The sequence below is a fragment of the Pseudorca crassidens genome, chromosome 15, assembly GCF_039906515.1.
Source record: "Pseudorca crassidens isolate mPseCra1 chromosome 15, mPseCra1.hap1, whole genome shotgun sequence".
NCBI classification, from domain to species: domain Eukaryota; kingdom Metazoa; phylum Chordata; class Mammalia; order Artiodactyla; family Delphinidae; genus Pseudorca; species Pseudorca crassidens.
The window spans coordinates 44,753,361-44,766,632 of NC_090310.1; the positions used below are offsets into that span (position 1 = coordinate 44,753,361).

Here is a 13,272-nt window from a genome sequence, read left to right on the forward strand (position 1 = left end):
CATATAGTATTTGTCTTTCTCCGTCTGACTTATTTCACTTAGCATACTGCCCTCTAGGTCTATCCATGTTGTCGCAAATGGCAAGATTTCATTCTTTTTTTACGGCTGAATAATATTTCACAGTTTTTCATCCATTCATCCAGCAATGGACACTTAGGTTGCTTCCATATCTTGGCTACTGTAAATAATGCTGCTATGAACATTGGGGTGCATGTATCTTTTCTAATTAGTGATTCCATTTCCTTTGGCTATATTCCCCGAAGTAGGATTGCTAGATCATACGGTAGTTCTATTTTCTATTTTTTAAGGAACCTCCAGATCATTTTCCACAGTGGCTGCTGCAATTTATATTCCCACCAACAGTGCACAAAGGTTCCCTTTTCTCCACCTCCTTGCCAACACTTCTCTCTCGTCTTTTTGATAGTAGCCATTCTGACAAGCGTGAGATGATATCTCATTGTGGTTTTGATTTGCATTTCCCTGATGATGAGTGTGCTGAGTGTCTTTTCGTGTACCTGTTGGCCATCTGTATGTCTTCTTTGGGAAAATGTCTATTCAGATCCTCTGCCCATTTTTAAACAGATTGTTTTGTTTTTTGCTATTGAGTTGTATGAGTTTGTTATGTAATTTGGATATTAGCCCCTTTTCAGAGATATGATTTGTAAATATTTCCTCCCCTTCAGTAGGCTGCCTTTTTTTTTTTTTTTTTTTTTTTTGCCGTACGCGGGCCTCTCACTGTTGTGGCCTCTCCCGTTGCGGAGCACAGGCTCCGGACGCGCAGGCTCAGCGGCCAAGGCTTACGGGCCCAGCCACTCCGCGGCATGTGGGATCTTCCCAGACCGGGGCATGAACCCACGTCCTCTGCATCAGCAGGCAGAGTCCCAACCACTGCACCACCAGGGAAGCCCAGTATGCTGCCTCTTTGTTTTGTTGACGGTTTGCTTTGCTCTGCAGGGCAGGAACATTTTAAATTGTGGCTGCTTTGCCAGATTTCCCTACAACTCCACTGGCAGCCCTGGTTCCTGCTTCCCAAGCCCTCATCAACACAGCCATGGCCAAGCTGTTTGCTCTGCCATTCTGTCAGGTAAACAATGAAAACTGATAGTTTTACTAGGTACTGATCTAATTCATCTTGTGTGCGTGTGTCTGAGTATCTCCTTTTCTGTGAACAGGAACATGTACATGTCCTTCTGTACATGTCCATCTGTACATGTCCATTGCCAATTATTCTGTAAGAGTATGGTCATTTTCTTACTGATTTTAAGAGATTTTTATATATTAAGGAAATCAGCTATCGTGGTAGAATGTGTTGCAAATTTTTCCCCATTTTATTATTACTTTTTGACTTTACAATATTTTTTCAATACACAATTTTACTATGTTAATGTATTTAAATACATCTAATTGTTTGTTTGGGGTTTTTTTGGCCGTGCTGTGAGGCTTGTGGGATCTTAGTTCCCCAACCAGGGCTTCAACCCAGGCCCCGGCAGAGAAAGCACCAAGTCCTAACCATTGGACCACCAGAGAATTTCCTAAATGTATCTAATTTATTACAGTTTGATACAATTTATCTTATTTGATGAATTCTGGGGTTTGTGTCATAATTAGAAAGGTTTCCCCAATGAGACAGTTTTAAAAGTTAACCAAACAGTGTTTTTAAAATGTAGTTTTAGTTTTTACATTACTTTAAGAACCCCCCACACATGCTTTTGAGTACTCTCAGGCACAGCAAATCATTGTTTCCGGGTGGATATGATTTTTAGAACAATTTCAGAATCATTGGAAGGCAAATATGATACTCGAACTGGGATAATACCATTTTTGGATAAAATCAAGGATGGCAATAAAATCATGAGGCCTTCCCAAAGGGAACTTTCAGAAGGGTGCAGAATCATCACAGGTCAGTAATATAAATACAGAGTCTCCCGAGGTAAGAACTGTGAAAAGCCACACTTGGGTGTGCAACTTGTGGTAAAGTTGTTTTTAAATGACTTGTTTGGAGACCGTGAAATGTGCGGAGTGTTCATCCTTGTAGAGGACACTCTGTTTTCTCCTTCTACTCCACTCACCCCTCACTCTGCTCTCAGTGCTTCACCCTGAGACCAGACGTGTGGGGCTTTTCCCACCAGGCAAATCTCAGACACCAGCTGGGTGCGCAGCATTCAACTCCGTTCTGACACCATCTACCTGGAAGCGGCGTCAGACCCCACAGGTGAGGGCTCAGTCCTGCAAGACTGCCCGCCCTTCCGAGGCCCTTCTCAAGTCCAGGTAGTCAGCTGGGCTTCTGATCGACCAGCTGTAAATCAGAGGTTCCTATGACCCCCTCCTGAGATTCTGTAGTTTGCTAGAGAGGCTCACAGAATTTAGGAAAACAGTTTAGTTCTTATTGCCAGTTTATCACAAAGGATACAAACCAACAGGCAGGTGGAAGAGACACGAGGGGATGGCATCGGGGAGGGTGTGGGGCTCCCACACTACCCGGGCCCACCACCCTCCCGACTCCTCACCACCCTGGGAGCTCTCCGAACCCCGTACTCTGGGGGTTTTTATGGAGGCCTCTCATTACGTAGGTTTGATTGATTAAGTCATTGATCTCCAGCCCCTGTCCCCACCCCAGAGGTTGAGCCTAGGAAAGGCGGAATCTCTGACCCCTCTAATCACTTGGTTGGCTCCCCTGTGGTTACCTAGAGGCTTTCCAAAAATCATCTCATTAATGCAAATTCAAGTATGATTGAAAGGGCTAATAGGACTGAGGACAAAAGACCAAATGCAACAAAAGATGCTCCCATTGCTTTTATGCTTAGGAAATCCCAAGGGTTCGGGGAGCTGTGAGCCAGGAGCAGGGATGAAGACCAAACATATATTTCATACTACAAATCATGACATCACAGGCCTGGAAAGAGGCTGTAGGTGGGTGGGGTTCCCACAGCCCTCCTCAATACTGTAAGGGTTGGAAATTCCCTGGTGGTCCAGTGGTTAGGACTCCTCGCTTTCACTGCCTAGGGCGCAGGTCCGATCCCTGGTCAGGGAACTAGGATCCTGCAATCCGCCTGCCCTCCCCCCTCAAAAAAATACTGTAAGAATTATCAGAGCCTGGCCCCGCCTGTGTGGCTCCAGAGGCCGGAGCTCAGACTACAGGGAAGTTGCTGATGAGGAAAGATGTCCTGAAAGAAGACGGCTCTTCATTCACACACGTCAGCATTCAAGGGTGCCCGAGAAAGGGGTCCCTGCTTGGGGTGAGAGGTCAGAATCGGGCACCTCCAGGGCCTCTTCACACTCAAGGTCCTTGGCTTCGCCTTGAAAATTATGTTGAGTTTGTGGCGGGATAAGCACACCACATGTAGCATCTCTCTATTTTGAGCTACAGTAACGACAATGGCTTGTGTTGATGGAGAGCTTACTGGGTGTCAGGCATGGAGCCAGTGATTTCATCATCACAGCAGCCACGGGCAGGTACCCGTCATCTCTGTCACACAGCCCAGAGGCTGGGACTGTCTGAGCTGAAGGTCAGTGGCTGAGGAGATGAAGGGCCCCACTAGGACCTAGGTCTAGAGGCTTCCAAACCCCAAGCTGGTGTGCCTCCCAAGTTAAGAGTGTCTCCAGATGAAATTTTTCATCACATCAGACCTTGCATGTAGCTATTTATCAAAAGCAGGTTTCTCTGCTGAAGAATCAATCATCACGATCATAATGAGCATGGAATACTTTTTTTATATATATAAATTTATTTATTTTTGGCTGCATTGGGTCTTCATTGCTGCGCAGGCTTTCTCTAGTTGCAGTGAGCGGGGGCTACTCTTCATTGCGTTGCACGGCTTCTCATTGTGGTGGCTTCTCTTGTTGTGGAGCACAGGCTCTAGGCACTCGGGCTTCAGTAGTTGTGGCACGCAAGCTCAGTAGTTGTGGCTCATGGGCTCTAGAGCGCAGGCTCAGTAGTTGTGGCGCACGGGCTTAGTTGCTCCGTGGCATGTGGGATCTTCCTGGACCAGGGATCAAACCCGTGTCCCCTGCATTGGCAGGTGGATTCTTAACCACTGCACCACCAGGGAAGTACAAGCATGGAATATTTAGAAAAATAGTTATAGAGTCAAGAGAAATAAAAACTAGCTCCAGGACTGACTGCCTCTATCATTTTAACAGTCCCTGATGTCTTGCTTTTCTGTGTTATTGATTGGCGGATAGAGGTTTCTGTCTAAGAGCTTAAGTGCAGTCCTGTAAACCTTAGTGTCTGCCTCAGGTCGATGTGGCTCAGAAGCAGATATCCCCCTATAAGGTATTCTCTCCAGAGGCCTCTCTGAAGGTCAGGAGAGCGCCAGAGCTGCATGTTTGTGGCACAGAACACAGGCAGTGGGATGGCTCCAAACATAACTTCCAGGGCTCGAGGTGCTCAGCACATATGGCTGGGGGTTCTCCAGACCCACACAGAGGACAGCTCAGGATCAGATGGGTTTGCACATGAGAATGCCAGAGCTCAGAGGCATGCAGGGACTTGTTCTAAAGCAACAAGGAGAGAGGGGAATATAAACCAGGGTTTTCAGCTTTCTGGGGAGGAAGAGATTTCTAATGATTTTTTTAAATGACTCTCTATGCATTGGAATATTATTTGGCAGTAAAAATGACATAATCTATAACATGGATGAACCTTGAAAACTTTAGGTCAAGTGAAAGAAGCCAGACACAAAAGATCACATATTGCCTGATTCTATTTACAGAAAATGTCCAGAAGAAGCAAAATCCATAGAGACAACAAGCAGACTGGTGGTCACCTGGGGCTCTGGGTGGGGATGGGGGAGAACTGGGAGTAGCTGCTAATTGGGGGTGGATACAGGGTATTGGGGGGTGATGAGAGGGTTCTAAATTTAGATTATGGTGATAGTTGTACAACTCTAAAAATACTAAACACTATTGAATCAGGCTCTTTAAGTGGGTAACTTATAGTATGTGAGTTACATCTCAATAAAGCAGCTTAAAAACTGGACTGGAACTCTGGGAAGGGAGCTGCCTAAAACAGTAGGTTTCCCCGCAGAAAGTTCCCCTTATGCTTAACCACATCTTATCATTTTGTTCCAGTCTGAAAGCACAAGATCCTTTCTTCCTTTTTCAACTCTTAGGCTTTTTTAAAAATTGATTTCTTTCAATTCATTCATTCATTTTAATTTAATTGACATATAACACTATATTGGTTTCAAACGTACAACATAATGATGCAATACTTGTGTACATTGTGAAATGATCACCACAAGTCTAGTTACCATCCACCACCTTACATCGTTACAAAATTTTTTCCTTTTTTTTTCTTGTGATGACAACTTTAAGATCTACACTCTTAGCGACTTTCAAATATGCAATACAGTATTATTAACTATAGTCACCATGCTGTACATTACATCCCCAGGACTTATTATTTTATAACTGGAAGTTTGTACCTCTTGACTCCCTTCACCCATCTCACCCACCCCTGCCCCCCACCTCTGGCAGCCACCAATCTGTTCTCTGTATCTATGAGCTTGGTTTTCTGGTTTGTTTGTCTGTTTCGTTTTTTAGATTCCACATACAAGTGAAATCATACAGTATTTGTCTTTCTCTGTCTGACTTATTTCACTTAGCATAACATCCTCTAGGTCCATCCATGTTGTCGCGAATGGCAAGAGTCCCTTCTTTTTCATGGCTGAGCAGTATTTGCTTGTATACACATACCACATCTTTATCCATTCATCCATCAATGGACACTTAGGATGTTTCCATATCTTGGCTATTATGAATAATGCCGCAATGAACATAGGGGTGCATATATCTTTGAATTAGTGTTTTTGTTTTCTTTGGATAAAAACTGAGGAGTGGAATTGCTGGTTCAAATGGTAGTTCTATTTTTTGTGCCAGGTCTTAGTTCCTGCATGTAGGGTCTTCGTTGTGGCATGCAAACTCTTAGTTGGGGCATGAGGGATCTAGTTCCCTGATCAGAGATCGAACCCAGGACCCCTGCACTGGGAACGTGGAGTCTTAGCCACTGGACCACCAGGGAAGTCCTTCTTTTTAGTTTTCTGAGGAATCTCCATACTGTTTTCCATAGTGGCTGCACATTCCCACCAACAGTGCACAGGATTCCCTTTTCTTCACATCCTTGCCAACACTTGTCTTTTCATGCACTTGGCCATCTGTATGTCTTCTTTGGGAAATTGTCTATTCAGATTCTCTGCTCATTTTTTAATCAGGTTGTTTGTTTTGTTTCTGTTTTTGTTTTTGCTTTGCTATTGAGTTGTATGAGTTCTTTATGTATTTTAAATATTAACCCCTTCTCAGATATGTGATTTGCAAATATTTTCTCCCATTCAGTAGGTTGCCTTTTCATTTTGTTGATGGTTTCCTTTGCTGTGCAGAAGCTTTTGAAAGACTTGTACACTGCAAACTATACGACATTGATGAAAGAAATTGAAGAAGACACAAATAAATGGAAAGATATTTCATGCTGTTTGGTTTGGGTGGAGTCCTACCAGGAACTCCCACTGGGAAAACAAGAGGATATTTGGCTCCACAGGAAATTTGGGGGGCAGAGAGGGAAGGTCAGTGTCCTGGGTTAGCAGTGCAAATAGGCTTTCAGCAAGAAGACTTCCTTCACTTCTCTCTTGGATGGACCCTTCATACTCAGCTCAAAGCTTCAGCTGGAATGTCTCTGCACAGAATGAATCTCAGGAGGAACTCAGTGTTGCTTCCTAGAGGCTTGGATTTGCAAAGGCTTCCTGTTTGATGGAGGCTGTTTTTGGTACTTAAGCTCATTCTAGCTTTTACTTCTGACCTAGTGAGTTGTTTTTTTTTTTTTAAAGAATATCTTTATAGAGGTATTTTCATACAGTAAAATGCACAGATCTTAAGAATAGAGGTCAAACTACTGTGACAGATACTCTCATATAGCCCATATCCCTATTCTGTCACCCCAGAAACTCCCCAGACGATCCCCCTACCCTTGGCCCCTGGGGGACCGTTCTGAATTCCATCACAACACATTACCTTTGCCAATTCTGGAACTTCATGTCAATGAAATTGTATAATATGTGCTCTTCTGTGTCTGGCCTTCCACTTGGCATAATGTCTGTGAGACTCACCGGTGTCATTCCTTTTTATGGTTGAGTTAGTATTCCACTATTTCAATATCTTACTTTGTTTCTTCACTTTCCTGTTGATAGTCACCTGGGCTGTTTCCAGTTTGGGGCGTTAGTGATAAGGTTCCTGTGAACATCCTCGCACAAGCTGTTTTGTGGGCACAGGTTTTTATTTCTCTTGGATGGATACCTAACAGTAGAATGGCTGGGCCACGTAGTAAGTGTATGTTTAACTACTGATTATTTTATTATGAGAAACTGCCACACTGTTTCCAACGTGGCTGTAATGGTTACACTCCCTTGAGCAGCACTCCACCGCCTCACCACCACTCTGTGCTGTTGGTCACTTTCTTTTTTTCTTTCTTTTTTTTAAAGGCTGCTTTTTTTTTTTTTAAGAGCATTTATTTAGTTAGTTTATTTTTGGCTGCGTTGGGTCTTAGTTGTGGCACGCGGGATCTTCATTGAGGCACACGGGATCTTTCCTTGCAGCACGCGGGCTCTTCCTTGCAGTGCGCGGGCTTCTCTCTAGTGTGGCGCACGGGTTCCAGAGCGTGTGGGCTCTGTAGTTTGCAGCATGCAGGCTCTCTCATTGAGGCGTGCGAGCTCAGCAGTTGTGGCACGTGGGCTTAGTTGCCACGTGGCATGTGGGATCTTACTTCCCTGACCAGGGATCGAACCTGTGTCCCCTGCATTGGAAAGCGGATTCTTTACCACTGGACCACGAGGGAAGTCCCTATCGGTCACTTTCATGTTGACCAGACCATTGTATGTAGCAGGTAAGTCCTGCTGCCTGCTGGGGTTTTAATGTGCGTTTTCCCAATGTGATCTAGTGAATTTTAAAGAGGCTTCAAGAATTCTGCCCAGGCCAGCCACCTCCCACGCCTCAGTCCACCCTCGCCTGGAATGCGGCACGTAGAACCATGGGGATTCGCTCTATTTGGGGTACATTCATGGGGCCTGCGAGTGTGAGGCAGTGCTGGGGACGTGGGGCCCTCCCCCAGGAGCATACACTCCAGGTCAGGGGCAGCACCCTCTGTAAGGGGCAGATTCAGGCCATACAGTCTCTGTCACGATGCTCAGATCTGCCGTGGATGTGTGAAAGCAGCCCTAGAGAAAATATAAAGGAATGAGTGTAGCTGTAGTTGTAGACACTGAAATTTGGATTTCATGTAATTTTCGTACATCATGAATTATTCTTCTTTTCACTTGTTTCAATCATTTAAAAATGTAGGGCTTCCCTGGTGGCACAGTGGTTAAGAATCCACCTGCCAATGCAGGGGACACAGGTTTGAGCCCTGGTCTGGGAAGATCCCACATGCCATGGAGCAGCTAAGCCCGTGCGCCACAACTACTGAGCCTGTGCTCTAGAGCCCATGAGCCACAACTACTGAGACCATGTGCCAAAACTACTGAGCCCACACGCCTAGAGCCCTTGCTCTGCAACAAGAGAAGCCACCACAATGAGAAGCCCGCACACCACAACGAAGAGTAGCCCCTGCTCGCCACAACTAGAGAAAGCCCGTGTGCAGCAACAAAGACCCAACGCAGCCAAAAATAAATAAATAAAATAAATAAATTTATAAAAAAAAATAAAAACGTAGACAGCGTTCCTAACTTAAGGGCCATATAAAAACAGGGGGTAGGCCAGCCTGGGCTGAGGGTGGGCAGAGGCAGCCCCCCGAGATGCAGCTCGAAACCAGGCCGCAGGACCTTCACTTCAAATCCGCCCCTCCAGTGAGGGACTCCCCAGGGGTGAGGGCTGCAGAGGGCAAGATCCAGACCAGGGAGGCCTGTGGATGTTGGTTGTGTGTCCTTCGCCGCCCCTCACAGCCCCACAGGCTCACAGTTCGGGGGCTCCTTCTCTCTCCCCACCCCCAGCTCTCTCACTGACCCCAGCTCTGACCACTTCCCCTTCTGCCTGGTCCCTTTGGGATGGGACACATAAGAATGCCTGCCCGCTGCAGTCGGGTGCCTGCCTTCACCTGTCCCCTCAAGTCCCCCAGGCCCAGCCTGAGGACCTGCTAGGGAGGGGCTGAGGCTGGTTTACCAAGCTTACCTGGCTGGGGTTGTGGTTTGCAGGAGCTGTGCTGGGCTCAGCCCTCTGCTGAGGGGCTGTGCGGTCTGTAGCCTGGCTAGGATGATTCTGGGGAGTGTCTGGGAGGCAGGGGAGCCCATGAGGAAACTACCACAGGAATCCCAGCAAGAGGACCCAAAAGAGCAGCTAAGAATGGACTAGATACATAGGGAATAAAATGGCTGGAGGACCCAGACTTCGTCTTGGAGGACCGGCTCCTGAGAGAGAGTCCTTGGGAGCTTGGGAGAGAAGGCAGGCCCACCAGGCCTGATGCTGTTGGCACTGGATATGTGAGCAAGCAGGAAGGCATTGGCCTAAAGAAGGATCTGGAGCCCCATTGGGTGTGGAGGGAGGGCAAGGAAACAGGATGAGCTGTGGAGAAAGATGGTGGAAGGCCCTGGGCCGCACCTGTGACCCCCCCCACTGGGGCCCTGCCCCAGGACCACACCCACAGACACTCCCCACATGGGGGAGCTCCCACGTGTGCAGTGATGAGCTTGCACACCACATGTAACCGAGCTTTTCCAGATGCCACGGATTCACCCACTCCCCCTCCCTGCCCACCCCTCCCCCCCAGCTATGTCCACCTCTAACGCTCAGCGCCATCCTAGGTCTGCAGGCCCAGAGATTGGCCAGTCTTAGAAACTCAGTGAGTGGAATCCTTCAGGCTGTGCTCTTTAGCGCTGCCCGCTCTCACTCAGCACTGTTCGTCTGCGTATTGGATGTGGTCTATCATTCTCACGGCTGGGGACTGTGCAACTGTGGGAACATGCCACAGTTCATTTATCAGCCCAGCATTGGTGGGCATTTGCGTGGTTTCCAGTTTGGGACTGTTCTGAATATTTGAGTATTATGAGCATTTCTGTACATGCCTTCTGGTTGGTATAAGCATTCATTTCTGTTGGGTATTTTCTCTGGACTAGAATTGCTGGGTCAGAAGTAGGTGTTTGTTTAGCTTCAGTGAATACTGCCAGTTTTTCAATGTTAAACCAACCTGTAAGGACTCTCCTTGATGCAGAGACCCCAGAGGCCAAGATAGGATCAGGGAGGAGCAGTGGGAGCAACACTGAAGCCGGGGACCCGAAGACGGCCCTGGGGAACAGCAGCGGTGGTGCTAGTGGGTGTAGACTGGAGGGTTGCTGGTGAGAGTGAGCAAGAGGGCCCCAGATGAGGACCTGCAGGTAGGAACCAGGTGAGCAGCTTTAGGGAGGGGGACGAGCAGGAGGAGACACCGTCTCAGGGAGTGGACATGAAGAGAGTTGCTGGCAGGAATGGGCCATAAGTCCAGGACCTCACCCTCAGCTCTGGAAGTTGAGAAACTCAGCAATACTCCTTCACCCAGGGGTCGGTGCGCGGCCCCTCCAGCAGGCCCCTCCCATCCTGCGACCCCGCCCTTCCTCAGGCCCCGCCCCTCACGTGGTCCGGCGCAGCGCGCAGGCGCACCCTCTGCGCCTCCCTTCCTCGCCGCCGCAGCGCAGTGCGCAGGCGCGGCCTGGCAGCCGGCGAAGCTGCAGCATCCTCCGTGCGGGCGTGTCCCCGCGGCTTATCTTGCCCTCCTCCTCGTCCTTCTCGGACTGCCGGCGCGATGGCGAAGCCGCTGACGGACGGCGAGAGGCGGAAGCAGATCAGCGTGCGCGGGCTGGCGGGGCTGGGCGACGTGGCCGAGGTGCGGAAGAGCTTCAACCGGCACCTGCACTTCACGCTCGTCAAGGACCGCAACGTGGCCACGCGCCGCGACTACTACCTGGCGCTGGCGCACACGGTGCGAGACCACCTGGTGGGCCGCTGGATCCGCACGCAGCAGCACTACTACGAGCGCGACCCCAAGGTGAGGCTGCACCGGGGTGGGGAGAGACCCCCGCTGAGGAGGGACCTCCCCGCGAGATGGGGAGAGACCCTCCCCCAAGTGAGGATAGACCCACGGGTGAGGAGAGACCCCCTAAGATGGGGAGCGACACCCCGCCCCCCCCCCCGGAGTTGAGGAGAGATCACCGGGTGAGACGGCCCCGCACACGGCGTCGCCTAACCCTCACTCGCGTACTGGGCGGCCTGGAGCCCTGTGGTTGGGGCCTGCTGTCCGCGCGGGCAGAGATGGGGGGGCGTCACTGGGAAGCCTGCTGAGGAGAAGGAGTCCGCAGTGATGGGCTCTGCCTTCCAGGCGCTCACACCTGCCTTGAAGAACTTCACTTAGCTTAAGGTTGGCCGACGTTAAGGAATTGTTTTCTTTTTACATTTTACACACATGTAGGTTTATGGTAGAAAAGTACAAAATACACGAGAGAAAATTTGCTCATCACCTCCGTTATTAACTGTGTTAAAATATAGGTGCATGTCCTTCTACATCTTTTCCTGTTCTTGAATATATATGCACACTTTTAAAAAGCATGTTGTATATACAATTTTGTGGCTCTTCTGTTTCATTCATCAACATTTGTAGCTTTTTCAACAGCTTTCCAAGTCAGTAAATATGATTCTCCAAAGTGGTAGTTTTCGGTTTGATGGGTATGGGCTTGGCCAGGCCCCTGCTACCAGTTTTGTTGGTTGGTTTTTGTTTTTTTCCTCTTGACCGTGGAAAGTTTTATCTTTTCTACTATACTAATGTAGAGTGAAAACTGGTGAGGAAAGGACACACTTGCAGGCCTGAAGCCAATTTGCAAAGATTTGACTTGCAGTGCACACCTGAGCACTGGGCAGTTGCTTTGTTGATAGTATTTTACAGTGTTTTTGTAGGGCGTTAAGAAATGTTTAATAATTGCTAAGTCTGAGACTGGTTGCTTTTCCAAACTTATTCTTTCTGGGGCACTCTTTTTTTCTAAAAGAGAGGTGGTAAAAAGGACAGATTTGTTAGAATACCAACTAGGATCTTCATATTTAGTATGCAAGACAGTGAAGAATGGAGTGGCACCAAATGGCTGAAACAGGTTATTTCAACAAGGGCTTGGGATGACTTTGCCAGGGAAACTGGCCAACAGGCAGTGGCTCCCCCAGAATTCCCTGCTGATGGCAGAGCTCTGATTTGCAATATCATTGTTATTCGTGTAGCAGGTGACATCTCTGACGGCATATTCAAGGGTATTTCCCTGCAGCTGGACCAGAACACACCGCAACACCGTGGGGTCCCATTAGAGTGTTTATTTATATTTAGATCCTGAAAAGGCTAGTGATGGGCTCAGGGATTACAGAAATAACCTTTCATGAACAGGATTAAATCCCTCTAACAAAACAGCTTTGCTCATCCTCACTGATTGCTATGGTGGCTATAGGTGTAAACCTTTCTCTTCTTTAAAGCCACACAGCCTGTAAATGGAAGGTTGTTTGCTTGTCCTGGATAGGAAGGTCATCTGAAAGTGGAAACTTGGAATTTGAGTGCTTCAGTCTGGCTAATTCATGTTGAAAATAAGCTCATCATCTCCTTTTTCTGCAAAAGTTACATGTTTGCTTGTAAAGGACAAGAAACAAGCCCCAGGAGGATCAGAGCTGAGGGGACTTGGAAGGTCTCCCAATAAGAATCCTGCAGAGCCACACCCCCAGCCTAAGAGCGGCTTCAAGGATGTGAACCACTGCACTGCAGACTTAGGCAGCCTGACGATCTAAACAATAAGTTAAAGTGCTTGTATTTAATATTTTTATTTACTTTAAAACAGTTATGCAAGTCCTTGTGATTATTGGAGAAAAAATTAGAAAACACAGATAAGCCAAAAGGAAAAAATTAACTGTAATCTCACCACCTAGTGGTAACACTGTAAATGCTACAAACATCTTGTGTTCCACATCTTTTTTTCTGTGCAGGTAGAAACATTTGTTTTTATTACACAAACTAGTATAGTGCTACGCTGCACCTATTGTTTCATAACTCTCAAGCACTCTATTTTTGGTAATAGTAGAAACGGTTGAAGCTCAGTGCTCAGAGGAAGAGTTTTCAAGTAAGCTGGCAAATCAGCAAGTCAAAAAATCAGGCTAAAATTAAGAAGTCTGCTCTTGGCAGGAGGCAGGCTTAGTTCTAAAGTCGGCTCCAGGCGTCTCTGAAGTGATGGCAAGGTCAGGACTCCACTGCAAACTCAGGGACGGAAAAGAACTGGGTGGTGAGGGATGGCTCACAGA

At 47.6% G+C, this 13,272-nt stretch overlaps 1 protein-coding gene across 1 annotated transcript in view; it reads left to right on the forward strand.

The window, feature by feature from the left end:
* The first annotated feature begins 10,642 nt into the window (after positions 1-10,642).
* PYGB (glycogen phosphorylase B) overlaps positions 10,643-13,272 on the forward strand; it is a 53,618-nt gene continuing 50,988 nt past the window's right edge. Inside the window, exon 1 of the mRNA XM_067707427.1 lies at positions 10,643-10,999. Coding sequence (XP_067563528.1) covers positions 10,757-10,999 — 243 coding nt within the window. The 5' untranslated portion in view covers positions 10,643-10,756. The remainder of the gene's footprint in view (positions 11,000-13,272) is intronic.